This window comes from Bos taurus, chromosome 18 (genome assembly GCF_002263795.3).
Source record: "Bos taurus isolate L1 Dominette 01449 registration number 42190680 breed Hereford chromosome 18, ARS-UCD2.0, whole genome shotgun sequence".
Taxonomy (NCBI): domain Eukaryota; kingdom Metazoa; phylum Chordata; class Mammalia; order Artiodactyla; family Bovidae; genus Bos; species Bos taurus.
In genome coordinates, this window is record NC_037345.1 from 1,429,450 (window position 1) to 1,451,021 (window position 21,572).

General features: G+C 60.4%; 1 protein-coding gene across 1 annotated transcript in view; it reads left to right on the plus strand.

The window, feature by feature from the left end:
- The window catches only part of VAC14 (VAC14 component of PIKFYVE complex), a 76,423-nt gene that overhangs the window by 17,979 nt on the left and 36,872 nt on the right, over positions 1-21,572 (plus strand). Inside the window, 3 exon segments of the mRNA NM_001082444.1 lie at positions 4,048-4,192; positions 4,375-4,440; positions 16,697-16,853. Of these exon segments, the coding sequence (NP_001075913.1) occupies positions 4,048-4,192; positions 4,375-4,440; positions 16,697-16,853 (368 nt within the window).

Sequence of the window (21,572 nt, forward strand, 5' to 3'; positions counted from 1 at the left end):
TGCCTGGCGGACATGGTCAGCGAGGTGACAGTCTGGTGAAAGCTCTGGGCTCTGTCCCTGTACACGAGACTAGATGTGGTTTTAGAGGACCAGTGTCATCGGGGGCATTCAGTATAGGTCTCCTGGTATAGCTGGCTACAGCAGGCAAGCAGAAAGATCTAGAAATCAATGCTTCCCAACTTTTAGTACCTGCTGACTGAAAGATGTGATAAAGATCTTTTATTAAAAAAAAAAAAAAAGAACAGCTCTGAATTCAGAAACAGTTCCTTTTTTAGACTTTTGTTCTAATTTGATTAGAGCTGTAACATAGGAGTGCCATAAAGGGTTAGATGTTACAGAAATAAAGTGCTGCTTCCCACGGAGAAGCGCTGGGCTTTATCAGGATGTATTAGTAATATCAGAACCCTTACTCCTGAAGTCAGTATTTTAATAGTCACAGTAGCACCACGCATTTGGAAGTCATAGTACATGTACACGTATGATCTTCGTTATGAGATGCTTTATGAGAAAGTATACAGTGAGAATAGGGTTTTGCAGACACCATGAAATAACTCACAAGCCCCCAGGAGTAACTAGACTCTCTGAAACTGGTACAGAAATGTGTTCTAAGCTGTGAGTGAGCTCCGTTCCGTTCTCTGGGTAGGGTGAGCCAGGGTGGAGGGTGCACACCTCTGGCTCCAGACCAGCAAGCACTCAGGAGCTGAGCACCGGGCGCAGCGTGCCACGCTAGGAAGAGCCCAGCTTCCAGAGCCCCAGCTTCGCATGGAGCGCACGCCAAGCCCAGACAGTGCAGCCGGCCCCCCCCAGCGGGGTAGCTGAGAGCGGCCCCTCGGAGGCAGGATCGTCCACTCTCCCTGTCCCCGGCACCCTGGGCTGTTCAGCCTCCCGTGCCCTTCACCTCCAGCCAGCCAAGGGACGTGGGAGCCCGGGAGAGCATCCCCGGCTGAGGGAGGGACGCGCCAGGCCTCCTGGCCTCAGGCAGGTCCTGTAGTGTCCCATCTGTGCACCAAAGGGACTGCTTCATGTGACCGGGGGCCTGTTGGCTGGTTGAAGCCAACGCCCACCTCACCGTCCATCTGGGGTACCCCGTGTCTGGGGAGGGCCGCTTTGGGCACCCAGGGTGCTGCCCGCTCTCACGCCGGTTCCGTGACATCCTTCCTTCTGTGTCTGGCCCCAGGGCAGCGCCAGTCACAGGCTGGCCTTCAGTGTCTGTGCTCGGTAAGACACGCTTAGCTGGTCCGCAGCACCTCGGGATTGTTGTCAGTTAAGGAGCCCGGCTGCCCGAGAAACTGTCTAGCCTGGCCTCCTGGGGCCACTGGGATTTGGCCCACCGCGCCCCCAGAGATGAGCAGCAGCTTCCTCGGTGTCCCCTTCCCTGGGAAACAATGGTGCCGGAGTGCTTGAGTGCAGCACGTTGGGAGGCAGAGCCGTGCGGTGGGCAGGGCCACCCTGGACTCAGACGCCACGTTCAAACTGCCGGCTCCACACTTCACAGGCGCGTGGTGTGCCCGGGTTACTTAGTGCCTCCATGCTCTGATTGCCTCGTCTCCAGACTGGGAGTCACACGGCTGCAGGCACAGGGCCCTGGGGGGACATAAGCAGGGCTGTGCGGACACATAGCTCAGCACGGAGTCCAGCACAGGGTGCTTACCCAGAACCTGAGTGCTCGTTGTTTCCAGCGCCACCACTGTCCTCCCTGCTCAGTGTTAGAGCCTAACTCCCAAGGTTCGTACACCCTACGGGGCCTGGACTGCAGGTGGAGCTGGGAGCTGGGTTCGGCACTGCCTCCCACCCCCTGTGCCAGGTCCCAAGGACCCTCCAGGCCTCCCCCCCAAGGGCTGTTTCAGCCAAGAAGCGGCAGTGACCTGCCAGGTTTACGGCCCTCGTGGCAGCTCCTGCTATGGAGAGGGATTCCCAGGGGCCCTCGGCTCATGGGGTCAGGAAGGGGCTTCCGGTCATTCCCCACTGCTTTCCGAACTCATTTCGTTAAGACCTTGGGCTCCAGGAAGGTGTCTGTAGTGTCTCCAGCCGTGGGATCCTGCCCACCCAAGGAGAGCTTACAGAGCGTGCCAGGAGGAGCCCAGGAGGAGGCTAGTGCAATGGGGCAAAGCAGGACCGGAAGATCAGACAGGGAGAGGGACGTCAGGAAATTGTTAGAGAAGACGAAATGCATGGGCAGCCCTGGATGGCCACTGCCGAGCTGTGCTGTCCACACTGGGCGCCTCTGCCCCTTGTGACCACTGCGCATGCCGTGGCCAGTCTGAGCCAAGGACGCTGAGGGCGGGAGACACGTGGGTTAAAAGACTCAGGACACTGCGAAGAGTGTGACGCAGTCTGTTACTAACCTCTGTGTTGACTTTTATATTGATCACGTGTTGAAATGACACTTGAGGCATATTGCATGAGTGGATGCTCAGCCACTCAGTTGTATCCGACTCTTTGCAACCCCACAGACTGTAGCCCTCCAGGCTCCTCTGTCCGTGGGATTTCCCAGGCAGGAATACTGGAATGGGTTGTCGTTTTCTCCTCCGGAGGACCTTCCCGACCCAGGGATTGAACCTGGTCTGCTGCACCCCTGCATTGGCAGGCAGATTCTTTACCACTGTACCACCTGGGAAGCCCTTGGGTATGTTGGGTTACTTAAAATATATTGTTAAATGTAATTTCCCCTGTTTCTTTATACTTTTTAATATAAAACCAAAACCCATAAAATTCCATACGTGACTTGCATTATATTTCTAATAGACAGTGAGAAAGAGAGAGAGGTGAAGAGCAGCGGGTTCCTGGGTGGCTGAGACTGTCTGGGAGCCCGCCTTTGCCACCCTGGACTTGTCTGTCTGTGCGTGAATTTCCCCATCTGTCCAGGCTGCTGAAGAACCCAGATGCTTGGCTGTCCTCGGAAGACCCCAGCACTTGTGGCCACATGGCTCTTGGGGAGCCTCAGCAGCAGCCCCTCCCCAAAGCTTGGTCTGCTGGGCAGCATCCCTCACACACCCAGCCCCCCGGCCACCAGAGGCTAGAAGTGCCCGCTTGTGCCCCCAAAATGAGCTCCATGGGGAATCATCAAACCATGTTAAATAGCACTTCCATTTAGCACTTAACAGAGCTCAGAACCCTGCCCTTTAGGAGTTCACATCAAACGAGCTTCAAAGAGGCTGCAGGCAAATTGGGAAAGCACAGGCATTGAGTTCCTGACGCAAATGAATAATTGAGCAATCTGGAAATACCACGGAAGACCGTTTTGTACAGACAGGCGATGGTGTCCTGCGTCAGAGGGGAAGGGAGCCCCTCCCGACACCCTAAGGCCCCCTGTCCTCGCCAGCCCCATCCCGGAGAGCCCCGGCCTCTGTCTGGGGGCCCCACTTGGGTCTGTTCTGGCGGCACCCAGCCTTCCTGGGGCTGCTTGGTGAGACTTTTCTCTGCCTGGAGACCAGCAAGGCTTCAGGCCAGGGGAGCAGGGAGCCTGTACCCCATCCTAGAGCACAGGCATTCTGAGCAAGTTCCAATCTACAGGCTGAGCCTGTCACCTTCCTGCCTCAAATGAGAACATTAACAACTTCAGAGGCAGTTCTGAAGGCCCCTCGCCCAGGCCAGCCGCTGTGCCGAGGGCCCTGTGTGTGACCAGGTGAAGCGCCACGGGTCCTCGTTGGAGAAGTGGGCTTCGGGTGCCTGGGGCAGGGCCTGTGTTACTTAGGGGTGTCCCTGGGGCCTTTCCCTGGACTCTTTGGACAGGGAGGTTTTGTTTCATCAACAGGCTCTGGACGTAATGCGCTGAGGGCACTGAACTGCCTTTCAGCCGTGAGGTCCACTGGTCCTGAGCTTCTTGACATCAGAGGTGTCCGCCCTTCTGCACCTTCTCTGGCGCAGCCCGCTGGTAGAAGGGGGGCCGCGGGTGGCTGCCCAGTGGACTGGCCCTCCTGCCGCAGCGAGGGTGTCTGCACTCCCGCCTGGCAGAGCAGCACCCGGGCGCCCCATGTGGGGGGTGCAGGGCCGGGGCGCGGCTGGGGAGTGGGCCTCAGCCCCGCTCCCTCCTGGTCTCGCCCGCAGCGCGGAGAGGGCCCCGGTCACCCTCCACCTGGACGGGATCGTGCAGGTGCTGAACTGCCACCTCAGCGACACGGCCATCGGCATGATGACCAGGATCGCCGTCCTCAAGTGGCTCTACCACCTGTACATCAAGACCCCCCGCAAGGTGAGCCCTCGGGCTGGGGCAGCGCTCCGGGGTGGTCTGCAGGGCCTGCCCACGCCTGGCAGGGTCCTGGTCGTTCCCGTCCTGGGGAAGCCCTGAGCGGCAGGAGCGTGGCACAGTCCTGGGTGGGAGGCCCCTGCCGTGGGCCCGGGTGGCGCGGGCACTCACACAGCCCCTCTCCACAGATGTCGCGGCACACGGACAGCCTGTTCCCTGTGCTCCTGCAGACGCTGTCGGACGAGTCTGACGAGGTAGGTCCCCATCCTCCTCCGGGCCCTGGCCGCCAGCCTCCCCTGCTGAAGGCACGGTGTAGCTCGGAGGGGCTTATTTTGCTGTTGTTCTCTTAAGCCAGAACCCCTAAAGTGGCCCTGTTGCTCCTGTGTGGTGAGGAGCGGCCGTCAGGGAGAAAGCTGTGTCTCCTGTCCTCTCAGAGTAAAGGCTCTTGCTCTGCAGGCCCTTCTGATGAGTGCCGGGTTTCAGTGGCGAGGAAGCCGGTCCGGCAGGGAGCCCCTGGTCCCCGGGAGGCCGTGGGGAGGGGTGACAGGAAACCCTGCGTCTTGGTTTCCTTTCTCCATCCAGTGGGGTAGTGACAGCGTGGAGGGTGTGAGAAATGTTTCCAAACACGCCAAGCGCTGTGCCGGGCAGCAGCCGAGCCCTCGGAGCATCACTTGTGATTCCTTTCAGCTGGACTCCTTCCTGGCCTCCAGTTTGAACTTGAACCCTGAGTCTTCGCTTTTGTTGTGGGTCACTGCAAGCTAAAGGGAGAGGCTGGCCCCGTCTCAGGCAGCGCCCCAAGTGTGGAGACCCCAGAGTGGGGTGGGCAAGGGCTGCACCCTGAGCCTCCCCGCACCATGCCAGCGGTGTCCTGCTCGGGGACCTTCTTGGTCAGACGCCCCGCCTCCCGGCCGAGGGGTGGGGCTTGCAGCCGGGCATTGCCTTCTGCCTGGGGGGCATCCCTGCCCTCCGCCCATGCCCGCTCCAGGCTTCATGCTGGATGCTGGTGGCCCGGGCCCTGACCCACCCCTCGCCTGCCCTCCTCTGGGCCCCATGAGGCAGCAGGCGCTCACATCTGCAGACCTCCCAGCGCCAAGCAGGAGGGAACAGGAGCTGGGGAAGAAGGGAGTGGGACCCGGCCCATTGCTTCCCGTGCAGGAGGTGCCTCGGTCTCTCCTGGGCTGGCCCCTGGCTTGTGTGGAGTCCTGGGCAGCCAGCCTGCAGCCTGACTTTGCTCCCTGACCCTGGACCACAGAGAGATTCAGACAGGCAAGTGTCTGCCTCCAGGTCCCATCAGGTCCTCCGCATTTCCTGAAAACTCAGAGCAGATGGTCTAGGCCTCTGCTCAGGTCCCCTCCTGCCTGTCCACCAGTACCCATACGCACACACACACACACACACACACACACACACACACCGCCTGCCCCCCCGCCCCGCTGCAATGCAAGGCCCACATACCCACATACACACAAACCCTGCCTCCCCCCGTGCCGCTGCAGTGCAAGGCCCAGGTGGCCATGGCCTGGTTCTGCGTGAATTAGAACTGACTCACTGCACACTCACGGCCCTCATTTCAGTACAGAAAGGGAGAGAAGAACTTTGCTGATTGGTTCCTTCCCCAGGACGTTAGTGGAAGCAGCTGAGTTTTCAGTCCTTTAAATTGAGTTGTTTAGTCCCATCCAGCCTTCTTCACCCGCGGTTGGTTTTTGTGTGCGTGTGCATTTAAAGGGAGCCGGAGGAGACACAGTCCATTAAACAGCTCTGTTCAGGTTCCGGCTGTGGAAACTCGATTTGCTGAGATGCCAGATGTTGTCGGGTTTTGGGGCGCATCTTGTGGGCCTCCGGCGGGGAGGAGGCTGCCGCTGCTCTTGGGGACAGTTGCCGGGGGCGGGGCGGGCAGGCAGGGCTGCGGTTAGCAGCAGTTCAGCATCCCCGCCTCCCATCACCCTCCCGGGGAGGGACTTGGGAACCCATATTGCTGCTGAGTCGTGATCTGCCATGTCCTGGTTCTTCTACAGGATCCTGTCCCTAAGTAGCCCCTGCTGAATCCGATGACCTTGTGGGCATCCTGGGTACTTGGCAATAGAAATGCAGCCATGAACAAGACAAAGTTCCTCTTCTCCTGGTGCAAGCTTCCGTTCCAGGGCATCCAGAAAGTGCCCTCTGCGAGGTTTCCCCAGTTATTTTCAGGCACGGCCCTCATCTCAGATTGGAGATCCGGAGGTGCAAGACCCTGAAAACCCATTGAGTCAGATCGGCCCGCAGCCAGAGCGGAGTGGGGGGAGGCCCCTCGCTAATAGAACGTAACCACAGCCTACCCCACGTAGGGCCGTACACTCAGCCTAGGTGCCTCAACGCCTGGGTTAGCCCTTTAATAACTGCCAACTTGTCTGAAGTCATCCCAGTGTCAGGGAATGTGTTTAGACACCTTCCCTGTAGTGTCCAGAGAACCCTCAATAGTTCTTCTGCGGGAGAATACTGTTATTATTTCCATTTGGCAATTCAGGAAGTAAGGCTGGGGAGGTGAGTAGCTGGCACCCGACTAGGGGATGGTGGGGCCAAAACCAAGTCTGTCTGTCCCCAGAGCCTCAGTCGCTGAGCCTCCGGACCTGTGTTTACCATGTGTGGCCCCCAAGCTTGTGCTTAGTCATCATATCATCATCCCCATCATCTGGCCTTTTTCTCTTGTTGCGCATGTTCTCGAGAAGACTGTCTAGTCTGGTGTGGAGAGGGCTGTGGGGCTTTGGAAAAAGCTCTCCCTCGGCACCCTGACCCGTCGTCCACTTTTCCACTGACTTACAGCTCTGTTTATCCAGGACATCCCATCTGTGGTCTATGCCGCACATGTTTTCCTCTCCCAGTGTGAAGATGATAAGCCCGCATACCCATCAGGTTTGCGGTATGGGGAGAGGCGCTGGCCCCGGGGGACAGAGTGTACCAGGTGTCCGTGATGCAGGAGCTAGGCGCAGGGAGAGGCCGAGCCTCAGAGCCCCAGCTCCGCCGCCACGTTCCCCAGCCCCCGGGCATGTGGCCTCACGGGTGTCTCAGGCCCTTGTTTCTCTGCCCGCCTCCCCTGCCCCTTCCAGGGACGGCTCGGCAGTCCACACCCCTCTGGGATCCTCGGTTGTCTTTGCTTCTCCTAATTCAGGATAAGTGGCTGCTCCCTCAGTACCGCCTGCTCCTCGCAGCCTTGATCTGAAAATCCCTTTTGTCAGAAAGAATTTTGCAAGTGTCAAATTAATATTCTTGGCACTGGAGTAGAAATTCTCTCATCAGCTAGCGATCCAATGACTTGTTTTTAAGTGAAAATGCGACCCTGATCCCACAGTCTGGAAGGCGAGGCACATCCGCAGAGCTTCCTGCAGGACCCGCGGGAGGCGGGGCCGCTCTTTCCCTGCCCAAAGGTGCCAGCATCGGCCACCTCCCGAGCCTGCAGCTGCCCGGGCAGGCTCTGCCCATGAGCCCCCGGACGACAGACAGGTCCTTTCCACGTTTCCTGTGGCGTGGCCAACCCGGAGGGGCCTTGGTGGTTCCCATCCCCACCCCGGCCTCAAGCACAGCTGCCTCCCCACTGCATTTCAGATCCTCTGCGGGTCACGGCAGGTACGCGTCATCACACACATGCCCAGAGCAAACCCTGGCGTCAGCTGTGGGCTTCAGAGGAGCTGTGTCTCGGTGCAGGCACACTGACTGTAACAGGCGCACTGCCGTGGTGAGGAAGACCTGTGAGGGGGAGGCTGTGCGCGTGCGGGGCCGGGAGTGCATGCGAAACCTCTGTTACCTTCTGCTCAGTATTGCTGCAAACCTGAAACTGCTCTAAAAATCGAAAATCTATTTTAAACAAAAATATGTAGGATAAAAAAAAAGTCTTAAGTTTCAGAAGAGGTCTGGAAGGATGGTCAGGTGCCCCTCCTCCCCAGGGACCTGGGCCAGGCGCCTGACTGCTCTGACCTGCATGGAGGTCGGGAGGCAGGGTGTCTCCATGTGCCCCGCCGACTGCTGTTTCAGGAGGCCGAGGAAGACTCCCCGTCTGAGCCTGGCCCTTCCTAACAACCTGTCCATCACCCTCAGATTCTTTAGGGGCAAATCGTGCCCCCAGGAGGGAAGGCCTGCTGCTGGAAATGCACTGTCCCTCCATGTCCGTCCCAGAAACAAGGGCTTCCCCTTGCTGCCTTCATCTGAGAGCAGCTTAGAGAAGCGGGGGTGGCCTGACACCCCTCGCGCTGGCTTCCTTCGGAAACCTTGGGGGTGCTATGTGCTGAACCCCGTGTCTGGGAGAAGGAGAGGCGGAAACCAGTTTATGGAGTCATGGCCCTGGTCAGAGCGCATCGTACCCTTTGTCTTCAGGAATCTGCCTGGTGGCCCAGGAGTAGTTTCATTATCCTCCGTGTGACACGAGAGGAAGTTCAGGCATGCGGGGGATAACTTGCCAGGAGCCAGCCTTGGAAGCTGGGTCTGTCAGATCCCAGATCATCTAAACCCCGTCACTCACCTCAGTGAGAGGGCTGCAGGGAGGGGTACTGCTCTATCCAGGCTGGATGCACTTGGCTCTGACCTGCCCCCCGGGCTGCCCCAGGTCTGCTGAGCCCCCCGGGCCCCACCCCAAAGCAGTGAGCTGTGCCAGGGACGGCCGAGGGTGGTGTGGCAGCTGCCCAGTGGAGAGCGGGACAACCTCTGCCCCATGCTGCCCCCACTGTATGGTAAGGCTGAGGCACCTCCCCACCTCTGCTCTCCTCCCCGGAACGTGCTCAGGCTCTGTTCAGTTCTGTAGCTCAGTGGTGTCTGACTCTTTGCAACCTCATGGACTGCAGCATGCTACGCTTCCCTGTCCATCACCAACTCCGGGAGCTTACTCAAACTCATATCTGTTGAGTCAGTGATGCCATCAACCATCTCATCCTCTGTCATCCCCTTCTCCTCCCGCCTTCAGTCTTTCCCAGCATCAGGGTCTTTTCAAATGAGTCAGCTCTTCACATCAGGTGGCCAAAGTATTGGAGTTTCAGCTTCAACATCAGTCCTTCCGGTGAACACCCAGAACTGACCTCCTTTAGGATGGACTGGTTGGATCTCCTTGCAGTCCAAGGGACTCTCAAGAGTCTTCTCCAACACCACAGTTCAAAAGCATCAATTCTTCGGCACTCATCTTTCTTTAAGGTCCAACTCTCACATCCATACGTGACTACTGGAAAAACCATAGCCTTGGCTAGACGGACCTTTGTCGGCAAAGTAACGTCTCTGCTTTTTAGTATGTTATCTGGGTTGGTCATAGCTTTTCTTCCAAGGAGTAAGTGTCTTTTAATTTCATGGCTGCAATCACCATCTGCAGTGATTTTGCTACTGCTTCAGTCATGTCCGATTCTCTGCGACCCCATAGATGGCAGCCCACCAGGCTCCGCCGTCCCTGGGATTCTCCAGGCAAGAACACTGGAGTGGGTTGCCGTTTCGTTCTCCAATGCATGAAAGTGAAAAGTGAAAGTGAAAAGTGAAAGTGAAAAGTGAAAGTGAAAAGTGAAAGTGAAGTCGCTCAGTTGTGCCCGACCCTCAGTGACCCCATGGACTGCAGCCTTCCAGGCTCCTCCATCCATGGGATTTTCCAGTGATTTTGGAGCCCAAGAAAATAAAGTCTGTCACTGTTTTCATTGTTTCCCCATCTATTTGCCATGAAGTGATGAGACCGGATGCCATGATCTTAGTTTTCTGAATGTTGGGTTTTAAGCCAACTTTTTCACTCTCCTCTTTCACTTTTATCAAGAGGTTCTTTAGTTCCTCTTTGCTTTTTGCTATAAGGGTAGTGTCATCTGCATATCTGAGGTTATTGATATTTCTTCCTGCAGTCTTGATTCCAGCTTGTGCTTCATTCAGCCCGGCGTTTCTCATGATGTACTGTGCATATAAGTTAAATAGGCAGGGTGACAATATACAGCCTTGACGTACTCTTTTCCCAGTTTGGAACCAGTTACACGTCACCTCCGTTTTCCTCCCTAAAACGCAGTCAGGCTGGATCGTGTTAAGTCCCTTCCAGCCCTGACTGTGTGGTCCTGACTCCACTGCCCGGAATACTAATGCGGCCTGCTCAAAAGTGGACAGTCTTCCGTAAGAATGGGGCTTGTTTTTCCTTCTCATATCCTTGCCTCAGTTTTTATTTTGCTCCATTTTCATTCCATCCACTCTCCAAAACAAACAAAAACAACCCCGCCACCCCGCGCTTCAATTCTGAATGTTTCTGTACGGTCAGATCACACGGTCAGGTCGGGTGCCAGCCCGGAGCACCAAAGGGCGAGACAGTGGCGGCCAAGAGCTTGGTTCCGACTGCGGAGGGCCCGCCCCACGTGGAGGGGTGAGCCGGGCTGCCGCTCGATGGCCAGGTGAGGATGTGCGGGCCCTCCCGCCACAGGCCTCAGGGCTGGTCCTCTGCTCTCCCAGGTGGACCCCGCAGCTTCCTGCAGGGCTTGGGAGAGAAAATGAGGGGCAGGGACAGGCGAGCAGGGAGAGGGCCTGCGGCCAGCAAGGAGAGATCAGGCCTGCAGCCGCATGCCCCGCGGACGGGGCTCCTAGCCCCGCAGCCCAGCAGAGGCCCCAGCCGTCAGCACCGAGGGGCCCTTGGCGGAGGACTGCTGCCGTGCACGGACTGGGCCCTGCGGTCTCGGGCCCAGCATCGTGCGGGGAGGCACCTCCTTGGGGTGAGGAGGGGCCCTCAGTACCCCCCGTTGGCTCCCATTACCTGCTCTAGGAAGACAGGTTTGTGCTGGGAGGGTTTTCAGTCTTTATCTCTGTCTGAATTCCCTCCATTGATGGGAAGGTGAGGACCCAGAGCTGCACCATAACTGGAGCTCAGGGCAGAAGGCTCGCCAGAGGGGTGGCTTATTTTCCAAAGCAGGAAAAGTAGGGCCCAGAGAGGAGTCACAAAGGGGAGGGGGTAGGAACCACCTTCCCCTGGACAGGGCTGGGGCTCCCGGGAGGAGCCAGCCACCTTCCCCAGCGCGTCTCTCCCTGACTCAAGTGATCAGGCGTCTCACCTAGAAAGGCCGCATCCACCAACCCTACAGAGTGCCCCAAGAGAGCCACACACGCCAGGGCCGCCGCCAAATCCCCGGGAGCTCTTCAACACCCAGCTGCTTGGGCTGCAGCCTGGACCTCCGTAAACTGCTCTCTCTGGTGGGGCCTTGTGGCCTGGGTTTCCCACAGGCCCCCAGTGACTGATGCTCGTCTCTGACTGAGAACCTCGGTGTGGACCCGCCCCAGTTCCTGTCGGGAGCCTGGGGGCCAGGCCCCTGTCTGTCAGTTCCAGCGCCCTCTCTCTCTGCCATCGCCAAGGGCCCTTTTTTTCACATGCACACCCCACCCCGCCTCACTTGGGACATCGGCAACAGCCAAGATCTCTCCCAGGACGTGTGTCCGTTTTTCCTCCTTCGGAGATAGCCAAAGCAGAGTTGGTTGCGTTTCCTTCACGTCTTCCTGTTGGCAGTTTGCAAAACCCACCGCCGGGGCAGGGAGCTGCTAGAGATGCTGCGGGCAGGAGTGTGCTGGGTGCTTGCTCGGCTCCCAGCCCACACCAGGCCTCACCATCTCCACAGCAGCCCTTCAGGCATGCCCTCTGCTGTGTCCACCCCTCACCAAGCAGAAACCGGCTCAGAGAAGTGAGGGAACTAGGTCGGGATCTCGGCCTGATGCCCCGTGAATCCCTGAAGGTCAGTACACCACCCACTCCTCTGCTCCTCCGGGCTGGCCAGGTCCCTGTCTGTGTCACTGCAGCAGCTGGTACCCCCAGACGCGTTTCGTGAGTGCGTGCGTAAGCAGGAGGCGGGCACGTGGCAGCAGAGCGCACTGGGGCCCATTCTGCCCTCTTCCTTGCTCGTGGGGGCCTGGGCCTGCCCACTTCGACAGAGCTGAGTAGGACTCACACGGGGCTGGGGTTGAGCAGAGACCCGGTGGCGGGCGGGAGGCCATGCTGGTGTCCTGGTTGTCGCGGGCCCGGCCCTGGAGACAGCGGCCCCTCGGCCCGTCGCCTGGTGACCGAGCTGTAACGGTGCCCGCGCTGCCCCAGGCTGCCCCGCGCGGAGGCCCCTCCAGTCCCTGCCCGCTCACAGGGAGAGTTCACCTCCTGCAGGGGCACCTGCCAGTCAGAGCTGCGAGTGAGCGAGGGCTTCGACAGGAAGCCCTGGGGTGGGAGGCAAGGGGGGCCTGTCTCCAAGCCGGCTCACCCCAGGAAGTTGGGGGCCTGTCTCACCCCGGGAAGTTGGGGGGCCTGTCTCCACGCCGTCTCACCCTGGGAAGTTGGGGGGCCTGTCTCCACGCCAGCTCACCCGGGCTGGCCTCGTCCCCCTCTGCCCTCCGGGGCGGCGGCTGGTCGGTTCCAGCTGCCAGAACCCACACTTGCTGTCACCGAGGAACTTAATAAGCATCAGGTGCTGGCCTTTGGCAGTATGGCACGGAACTGGCGCCTTGGAAGGACTTCTGAGTCCACTTGAACAGAAGAAAAAGAAAAGAAAACCGCTCCTGAGGGTTTTCCTAAGGGTGTGCGTTCAAAGTCAGGCAACAAACCAACAGAATTCTTGTTCCTTTTATTCAAGTTGTTTTTCGCTTTACCGAGGCATACAAGGGTTTAATCAGGGTAGTTTCCTCAGTGGGAAAATAGGTCTAAGGCTGAGCAGTGCCCTTGCTCCCACCCCCAGATCTGGGAGTCTTTTTGGCAGAGCTGCTCCGGTGGTGTAGAAGGCAAGGCTGCGGGCCGCCTCCCCAGGGTGCTGGGCCCGGCCTGCGCCCGCCCCCTTAGTGGGAAGCTATTCTGGGAACACTGCCCCCTCAGGCCAGGCCAGGGCTGATCTCGGCTTTCTCCAGCCCGGGTCTGCTGTGTCAAGGGCCGGTGGGTGCCAGCTGCCACCCCCCAGAGTGGCACGGGGGCTCGGGCACACAGGAGCTGTGCCGGGGCCCGCAGACATCCTCCCCCCGACTCCCGGCTCCCTGGGCGCCCCTCCTGGGCCAGCGGCCCGGCCTCCTGGACTGGGTTCTCCAGATGAGTCCACCAGGCATTGGGGCACGAGAGGCCTGATCCCCTGGGCTGCAGCCCTTGTGAAGGAAGGGGACAGGCTCCTGTGCGGAAGGAGGCAGGAGGCCACAAGGCTTCCCGTGCAGGCCCGGCCTTGGGCTTCCAGCCTTCGTTTGCACTCAGCTCCGCTCCCCAAGAATAAGGAGTAATCCAACCTTCCCGGGATCTCAGCTATGGCCCTGCAGCTGCCCTGTTCTGGGCAGAGGCATCAGCTAGGCCTGGGCGGTGCCCGCAGACCTCGGCCTTGGGCTTCCAGCCTGCGTCCCCTTCCCCGCCAGCCCCGACGCAGCCCTCGGAAACTCGTGCGGCTTCTTGCTGGCCAGGACTGCAGAGGGCCCATCCCAGGGAGTTCCTTCCCTGCTTGTGGGACTGGAAGGTTGAGCCTGTTGACATCTGGGGCCTGGTCAGCTGATCAGGGGCCTAGCCAGACTCTGGACTGTTTCTCAGAGACATGTGGGTAGAGAAATGGAAGGTTTTTCCAGCCATCCCTTGGCAGAAGCTCTCCAGAACCATCCATCTTCCGTTTCCTGCCCAGCTCTGCAGCCGCCGGGTGCCTCGCCTGGGACTCCGTGTCCAGAGGTCTGGGTGGGAGGAGAGGACAGGCCTGCGGGCTTAGCCTTGCCAAGCTCTGGGTCTCCCCTGGTCCCGAGGTGGTGAAGGGGCAGGCAGGAGCATTTCCAGGAGACAGAAGGGCACCTCCCGCAGCAAGGGGTTTTCCAGGGCTGGTCTTTGGACACACTGCGGGGACAGAGTGCCTGGATGCACCAGTCAATGAGGGGTGGAAACAGCTGCTGTCCAGGAGACTGTCCTTGGCCCGCTGGAGGGCAGGGGCTGACAGCCTGTTGCAGCCCATCTAGACAGTGACTCCCCTCCCATGCTGAATGTGCCCTTCACTGCTGTCCGGTCGCCTCCTAGAAGGAAGGCCTTCCTCACTTTGCTCCCCAAGCCATGGAGGGTGTGACACCCCATGCCCCTCACCCCAGCCGCCTTCCTCCCGGAGCTGCTTTGTCAGATGCTTTCTTCCCCAGTTGCCGCTGACCTTTTCTCTCTGTCAGTGGCCAGCTCGCTCAGGGACCAGCTGATGTGCCTTCCCCCCGCCCCCCAGCCCGTTGCCGTGGTAACCGCAGGCCCTCCTGCTCCTGCAGAATATTGCTTTCTTGTAACCTTTTTCTCTCCCTCTCCTTCCCCCCTTCTTTCTCTCACACAAAAAGAAAGCACAAGTGTTTTATATTCATTCTGCGAAAAGCTGTGTAGCGCATACTAATTGGCGTGGCTTCCTCCCACTTTCTGTGAGCCTTTCCCATCCTCGGGGCCAGGACCGCAGGCCAGCGCCGGCATGGGCCCAGCCGGCCTGCGCGCTGCCAGGGGGACTGGCTCTGCGTGTCCTGAGGCCGCGTGGGGCGTTTCTCCCCTTGTGTCCCGGCCCTGAGTGTGACCGAGGCCGCTGAGATCACCATGTCCTTCCGAGGGCCGTGAGGTCTTCAGGGACGAGGAGCGCTGACAGCCTTGCCGGCACAGAGACCAGAGCCAGGTCCAGTGGAGGGCTGCTCCTCGGGGTCCCCTCTGCTGTCCCAGGCCCCCACTGATGCCGCCCCCGGGGCGCCCCCGCACCCCACGCAGAGGCAGAGGCCTGGCCTGGGCCTGCGTCAGGATGCTGGTTACCCATAGCCTCGTTCAGTGTGGACTGTGGTTTTCCCGGTCCACTGGGGGAGGGTCAGTGGCTGAACTTGATGGGCTGGACTGAGAACCCCGAAGTGGCTCCCCACCAACTCCCCGCTCTCCTCTTCGCGCCATTCCTTGCCCTCCGTCTTGGCAGCCCCTCTCCAGTCCTTGGCTCTGGAGGCTGAAGGAGACAGTGTTGCTGTTCTCCAGCTCCCACTTAGGGAGCTTCCACAGTGTGTGTGTACACAAGTACACGGTTTTGCTCCAAGCTGAACTGTCTGTTGGCTTCAGCCCCCAGGGGACCAGAGACAAATCTTCTGATATGTAGGCACGAGAGGGGTGGCCAGGATTACTAAAGGAACCTGTAGACAACATTTCAGGCTGTAATTGTACAGTAGAAGTGTGTGGTTTGCATTAATTTGCGGGTTGACATGAAACTTTATAAAACGAGACAATGCGGGATATGAAGCACAGCTCTGCTGGCCGTGCGGCCCTGCGGGGGGAAGAGGCGTGCGGAGACGAGTGACGCAGATGCTCCTGATGCAGAGGTGAGGCTGGAGGCCTGAATGTGTGCCGCTGTCCCTGCCCTGTCCCCATGCAGGGCCACCAGCAGGTTTGGCCCCAGGATCCCCGCGTAGAAGTCGTGCAGGAAGCAACTCCTGAGATCGGCACAGCGCCCTGGCGAGGGCGAGTCCCCACGGCACAGGAGGAGCCTTAACCCCACCGGCCCACCGCAAAGCCGCGCTCAGACCGCCCCTGTGTCCGGGCGACAGTCCTTGACGACCTTCCCTGCCTGGTGTCCGACCCCACCGCACACCCCACTCCGGGGCTGGGCTGCGGCCTGGGTTCCAGGAATGTGCCTCTGGGTCTGGTCCCGCATCCGTGAAAAGCTTCTGCTGGTTAAGAGAATGCTCCGTGTGCCTCCCTGAACCCCCGGTTCCCTGGCAGACCTGGGCTCAGCACTTCCGAGGCCCGGCAGCCCCCCTCAGGCCATGCTGCTGGTCCCGGGGGCGTAGGCAGTGCTGTTGCAGAGCTTGTGGGCCGCCTGTCTCCCCTGGGTCATGGGGACAACGCCCAGGGCCCTGTGGCCTTGCCTCTCCTCCCGCCAGCGCGGGCCTGGCCCCCAGCAGGCGCCACTCAGCAGAAGCTAGGGGATGCGGGTATGGTGAGTTCACTGTTCCAGAGTCAGGCGACTGATGTCAGGGTCGAGAGTGAAGCCAGGACTGTGAGCACTGAGCTCCGCTCATGGACGAGCTAGTTCTGAAGTGGAGCCTCAGGCTCCTTGAGGAGGCGCCTGTAGGCGAGACCAAGGACAGGCAAGGGCTCCCCTCCGGCTCAGAACCGGGACAGCTGCCTCCTCTGGCCTCCCCCTCCTTCACAGGGCCACTCAGGGTGCGGACGTCTCACGGGCCAGGCCTCTCAGGCGTGCTGGCTCCCCAAGCATATTTCCCGATAGGGAAATAACCCACTGGACCTGGTGTGGGTCATTGTTGCCCTGGTAGGGTCAGCATCTGGCTGAGTGCTGGTTGACATCGAGGCCTGGCCAGCCCAGGGCCCCCAGCACAGGCTGGGCCCGGGACCAGAGAGCAGTGAGCATTGGAAGAGTTGACCCCGCCTTCTCTCCCCCACTTCGTGCCCTCTGCCTCTGTTCTCCTGAGTCCATATCCTTTGCAGCAGTCTGTGAGCACTCAGAGCCGTAATCCAGGCGGCCCTCAGCGGCCTGGTGCCCCTGGAGGCAGCTCTCCGTCCACAGTCATGGCGCAGGGTGGGGGTTCTTGTCCATCATTCTCTTCTTCTCTCCCCAGGTTATCCTAAAGGATCTGGAGGTGCTGGCAGAAATTGCTTCTTCCCCTGCAGGCCAGACGGATGACCCAGGCCCCCTCGATGGCCCTGACCTCCGGGTCAGCCACTCGGAGCTCCAGGCGCCCATCCCCGGCAGAGCCGGCCTGCTGAACACACCCGGTGAGTCTTCCCTTCCCGGATGGTTGTGGCCTCGGGAACCCTGGGCGCGGCGCTGCTCAGTCTTGTCCAGGACTGGCTGCACGTGGGCCACCCTCCTGAGCCCGGGAGCTCCCGGGGGTGAGGGCCAGTGATGTGCCGCTCTGCAGGCGGCAGGCAGCCTGACCCTCCCGCCTCCCACTGCAGCAGCCCCCACCCTCGCAGGAGACCCTCACAGCCCTTTCCCTCATCTCCCTGCCACTCTCGGCCCTTTGAGCCACTGGCTGAATGTGAAACCATCCGAGTCAGTGATGATCTCTTCCCCTGGGGCTCCGTCACTGGTCAGAAGTCAGGGAGTGCAGAGCTTGGGTCTCATGGGTGGAAGACGTCGTCGAGAAGCTGAAAGTAACAGGGCAGGCGGCCCAGGCCAGAGACTGGGTAACTCAGACAGGGTGTTCCGGGCAGTCCTCGCACGTGAAGCTGGCCATGGCGCCCCTGGAGCCCCCACCTCGGGGTCCCTCCAGCCCAGGTGGCTCTTCTCCTGGGGCCAGCGTGACTCCGGGTCCTCCCTCGCAAGCAGATGCCACTGCCTTCCAGTGACACAATCCCGGAAAATGCCCACGGAGGCAGCTTGAAAGGAGCGTACCCAGCAAATCTTGGGTGTTTGCCTGAGGTGTCTCTGTCCCCTCAGTGGCTCTTGACATCCAGATATGAGGTCTTAGACCTCCTCTGATGGAAAAGCCAAGAGTCAGATACATCTGGGGCCTTTTCAGTGGTGCCTTCTCCACCACAGCCCCACCACACCGTCCCCAGAGGTGTCCCAGTACTTGGCCCTGAGGGCACCTGCTCAGTGGAAGTGGGGGCCAGGGCTGCCAGCCAATCCCAGAAGACCTGTGCATCAAAAAGTGAATGAAAATCACTCAGTCGTGTCCCACTCTTTGTGACCCCATGGACTGACTATACAGTCCATGGAGTTCTCCAGGCTAGAATACTGGAGTGGGTAGCCTTTCCCATCTCCAGGGGATCTTCCCAACCCAGGGATCAAACCTGGGTCTCCCGCATTGCAGACAGATTCTTTACCAGCTGAGCCACCAGGGAAGACATCTCCCTAGTGACACCTGAAGTCAAGCCCCGGCCAAGGGGTGTCCCACAGGGCCCAGGCTGTCACCACTGCACGCTCCGCCTGCAGCTGCTCTTGTTTCCAGCTGCTTCTGACTGAAGGCAGGAAGGAGTCAGGGGCTCTCGCAGCAGCCCAGCGTCCTTCCCTGGTTCCGCAGGATGCAGCGGTTTCCGGGCCCACGCATTGCTTCCTGTGGACATCCTGACCGCGCGACCCCTGTGGACGCGAGTGCTCCCCTCTGTTCTCCATGCTAGGTCCCCAGATCAGCACTTGGGCGCCAACCTGCAGTCTCCAGACAGGTGGCAGGGCTGCTAGAGGCTGGGTGGGGGGCTCACTGAGAGGCAGCGGGGCCAGCAGCTGAGAGGAGGTTTCCTGAGGGTGGGGGTGGCCCCCAGAACTCCCTGCTCAGGAAACTGAGACCGCATGTCCTCGGGGAGAGGCTGTGGTGACAGCCCCGGGCAGGGGGCACGCACCCTCTCCGGGGCTGTCTGATCTGCTCCTCCTAGGGACAGAGAAGGGCATGGAGACATAGATGACAAGCACTTCCTGGCTGGTAGAGGCATGGGCTGAAAAGCAGCTGTGCACAGCCCGCCCTGGAGGGGCAGGGTGGGAGCCCCAGGCTGCAGGACCTGGCCTGGGGAACTCCGGGAGCATGCCCTCCACTGCTTGGAGTGGGAGCTGGAGGGGCTTGGGTGGCAAAGAGCTCTGCACCCCAGCTTCTGGCCCTGTCAAGACGCCTGGGCCGCCAGGGAGGCCGAGGTGATGAAGACTTGCCCCAGCTCCCAAGGCTGTCAGACTGGCTCACATCAGCCAGGGCCTCGCCCTGAATTCATAGAAAACAGCTAAGTGTGCCAGACGAGAAGAAATTCCATCCTGGAAAGAGCACCACGGAAGTGCCTGCAGCCAATGAGACTCCCCACTGTGGGGGTTTCACGGCACCGTGCGCCCAGCGTGCCCTGTCAGTGGGGGGCATCCACCCAGCACATGGTCCATGGCTGGCAGCAGGCCTGTCAGGCAGGCTGTGGTTCTCAGAGGTCAAGCTCACGGCAGTAACCAGAAGTAGGGCTATGCCCTGTTGCCATCCACCTCGGCCGCCTTGGGGAGGGCAGGAGGTGGGCGCTAAGGATGCTGGCGTAGGACACAGGTCAGAGGGCACCCGCAGACACACACGCATTCCGTCCTTTCTCCCACGGCGTCTCTGCACGTGGGGGGTTCTTCTGTCCGCTTCCGGCTGGTCATACACAGGCTGCGAGGTGGACCGTCTTCCGGTTTGGACCTGCCTTCCCCTGGCCTACCAGGGCACGGCTCTGAGAACCTGCAGGTGCAGGGCTGCGTCTCTGTAAGACAGATCACCCGCCCTGCCACCCCTACCAAGGGAATTCGGGAAACTAAGGCGGCAGGGAGCCTAGCAAAGATGAGACCAGTGGCACCGAGCCTGCACGTCGGGCCTGTAAACTCAGACTGTGCAGACCAAGTGTGTCGGTGGGCCGTCACCTGCTTGGACAGCTGCTGTGCTGGCCTCGGTGTCAGCACAGTGGTGCCCGGGGCTGCAGGCCACGTTGCCCACCAGGGACGGTGCTCTCGCCTGGCCTGGCAGGGACAGCCCTGCCTGTGGTGCAGAGTGGTGTGGGTGGAGGGGGTGGTCTCCCTTCTGCCCAACCCTTTTCACTCCTGGCCTCAGCAGAGCCTTGGGCTGGGGAGGGGGCCGCCGCTGGGGCATTCAGGAAGACCATGAGCTTCCCGGGTGGGTGGCCCTGAGGGAAGCTGGTGGAGGGCTCCGTCTCCCTAAGTTGGGCTTCCGTGAAATGACATGAAAGCGCAGTTGGGTCCCCCTGTGACTTGGCAGTGTTTGTGCCTCCTCTGCTTGGTCCACACGGCTGGAGCCCTGCCAGATTCCTAGGAAAAGGCCTGCAGGGAGGAGGGCTCCGGGTCGAGGCCCTGCTGCGGGAGGGGAGGAAGCTGGGCCCCACACAGCCGTGTGGTGACCTGCGACCAAGTCCCCTGGGATGGATGTGTGCCCCCAAACCCAGCCTTCCTGACCTTCCTTTCCGGCCCATTCTTGGGATGAAATTGCTCAAGTCATCGCGCAAGGCTGTCTGCTCCCAGCTCCAAACACGTAGGCGAAGATGAGTGTTCTGATTCAGTTTCATTGCTTATGGCCCAGCCTGGTATGACCAAATGCAGAGATAAACTGTAAAGGAAACCCAGAAAGCCATCCCTGGCAGCTCCCGAAGACAGCGGTGACTCTGATGTGCTGAGCTCTTGTTTGGGTCTGGGCTGTGTTTTCGGCACTTTCTCCATGTCAGTTCACTGGACCCTCCCCATGGGTCAGCCTGTCTCTTGAGGAGAGTGCTGGCCCAGGAGCCTACTTCCTTCACCTTCCTGCGGCCCCCCTCCCCCCACCAGCCGGGGGTGCTCCCAGGCCCTGCTGTGCCCCTTCTCTTCTCTCTTGCTCTGAAGCAGGCAGCTGGACAGCCTCCTGCAGTTGGGGGACTGCCTGGGGCAGAGGGCTCACTGGCCTTTGCACAGAGACTAAAGCGACTGCATGTTAGATCGGTTCGCACTGCAGAGGGGGCTGGGCCCTCTGACATGGGGGCTCCCCACCCGCTGAGACCCCCGTCCCAGCCCCTTTCCTCTGAGTGCAGGCTCTCGATCCTCACCAGCCTCCCCATCCCAGCCCCGCCCTCAGGGCACATCCATTGCGGGCTGGGCCGTGGGCTCCTGGAGCCTGTGAGGCTCCCGCCAGGACCAGCCCAGAGGTGTTGCCCCGCAGGCCCCCGCCCCCAGGCGGCGGCTGGACCTGCCCTGGGCATCCGTGGGCCCTTCCCCGCCTCCCCCAGGCGGGGCAGTGACGCTCTCGCATCTGGTTTTGTTGAACTGTAGCGTGGTGTATTGAGGCCAGAGCTATTTTTATCCTGACATGTGAGGCGCGCGCACGTCACAGCCACAGAGCTCGATCCAAAACATCCCAGGGAGGCTGTTTGTCGGCGTTCTGCAGAGTCTCCTGTCGCCACATCAGGTTTCACTTAGGAACATCTGCAGCGCCGGCTCGCTGGCTGCCCGCCCCCAGCCAGACCCTGCACACCCGGTGCTCCTGGCGGCATCTGCCTGCCCTGAGCCAGCGGTGCTCATGTGAGCCTCCTGCGCGAGCCCGCATCTCTGCAACAGAGGCCAGGCCAGCGGTCCTCAGCAGGAGGCAGGAGGAGTCCTGCTCTCCTTGCCCCGAAGGGTGCCTCCTCCTGACACCAGGCTGCTCCCAGCCCTCCCCTCACCTCCGACCAGCACCCGCCATCCCTCCTGGTACAGGCCTCCCAGCCTGTTCTCCCTGCAGACCCTCAAGCACGTGTTGGGGGGCAGGCCCTGATCGCCCCGTCCTGGGGGCTGCAGCCCCTCACCCTGGCCTGTCCACCCAGCAGACCCTCAAGCACATGTGGGGGGGCGGGCCCTGACCGCCCCGTCCTGGGGGCTGTAGCCCCTCGCCCCAGGCTCTTCTCAGCTGGTGAGAAAAGAGGCCAATCCAGTTGCGCGTGCAGACAAGCGAGAGGCGGGCGCCCCATGGGGAGGAGCAGGCTGCGGTCAGGCAGAGATGAGTTCAGCTGAGAGAGGCCTGGCACTCCCCGTGG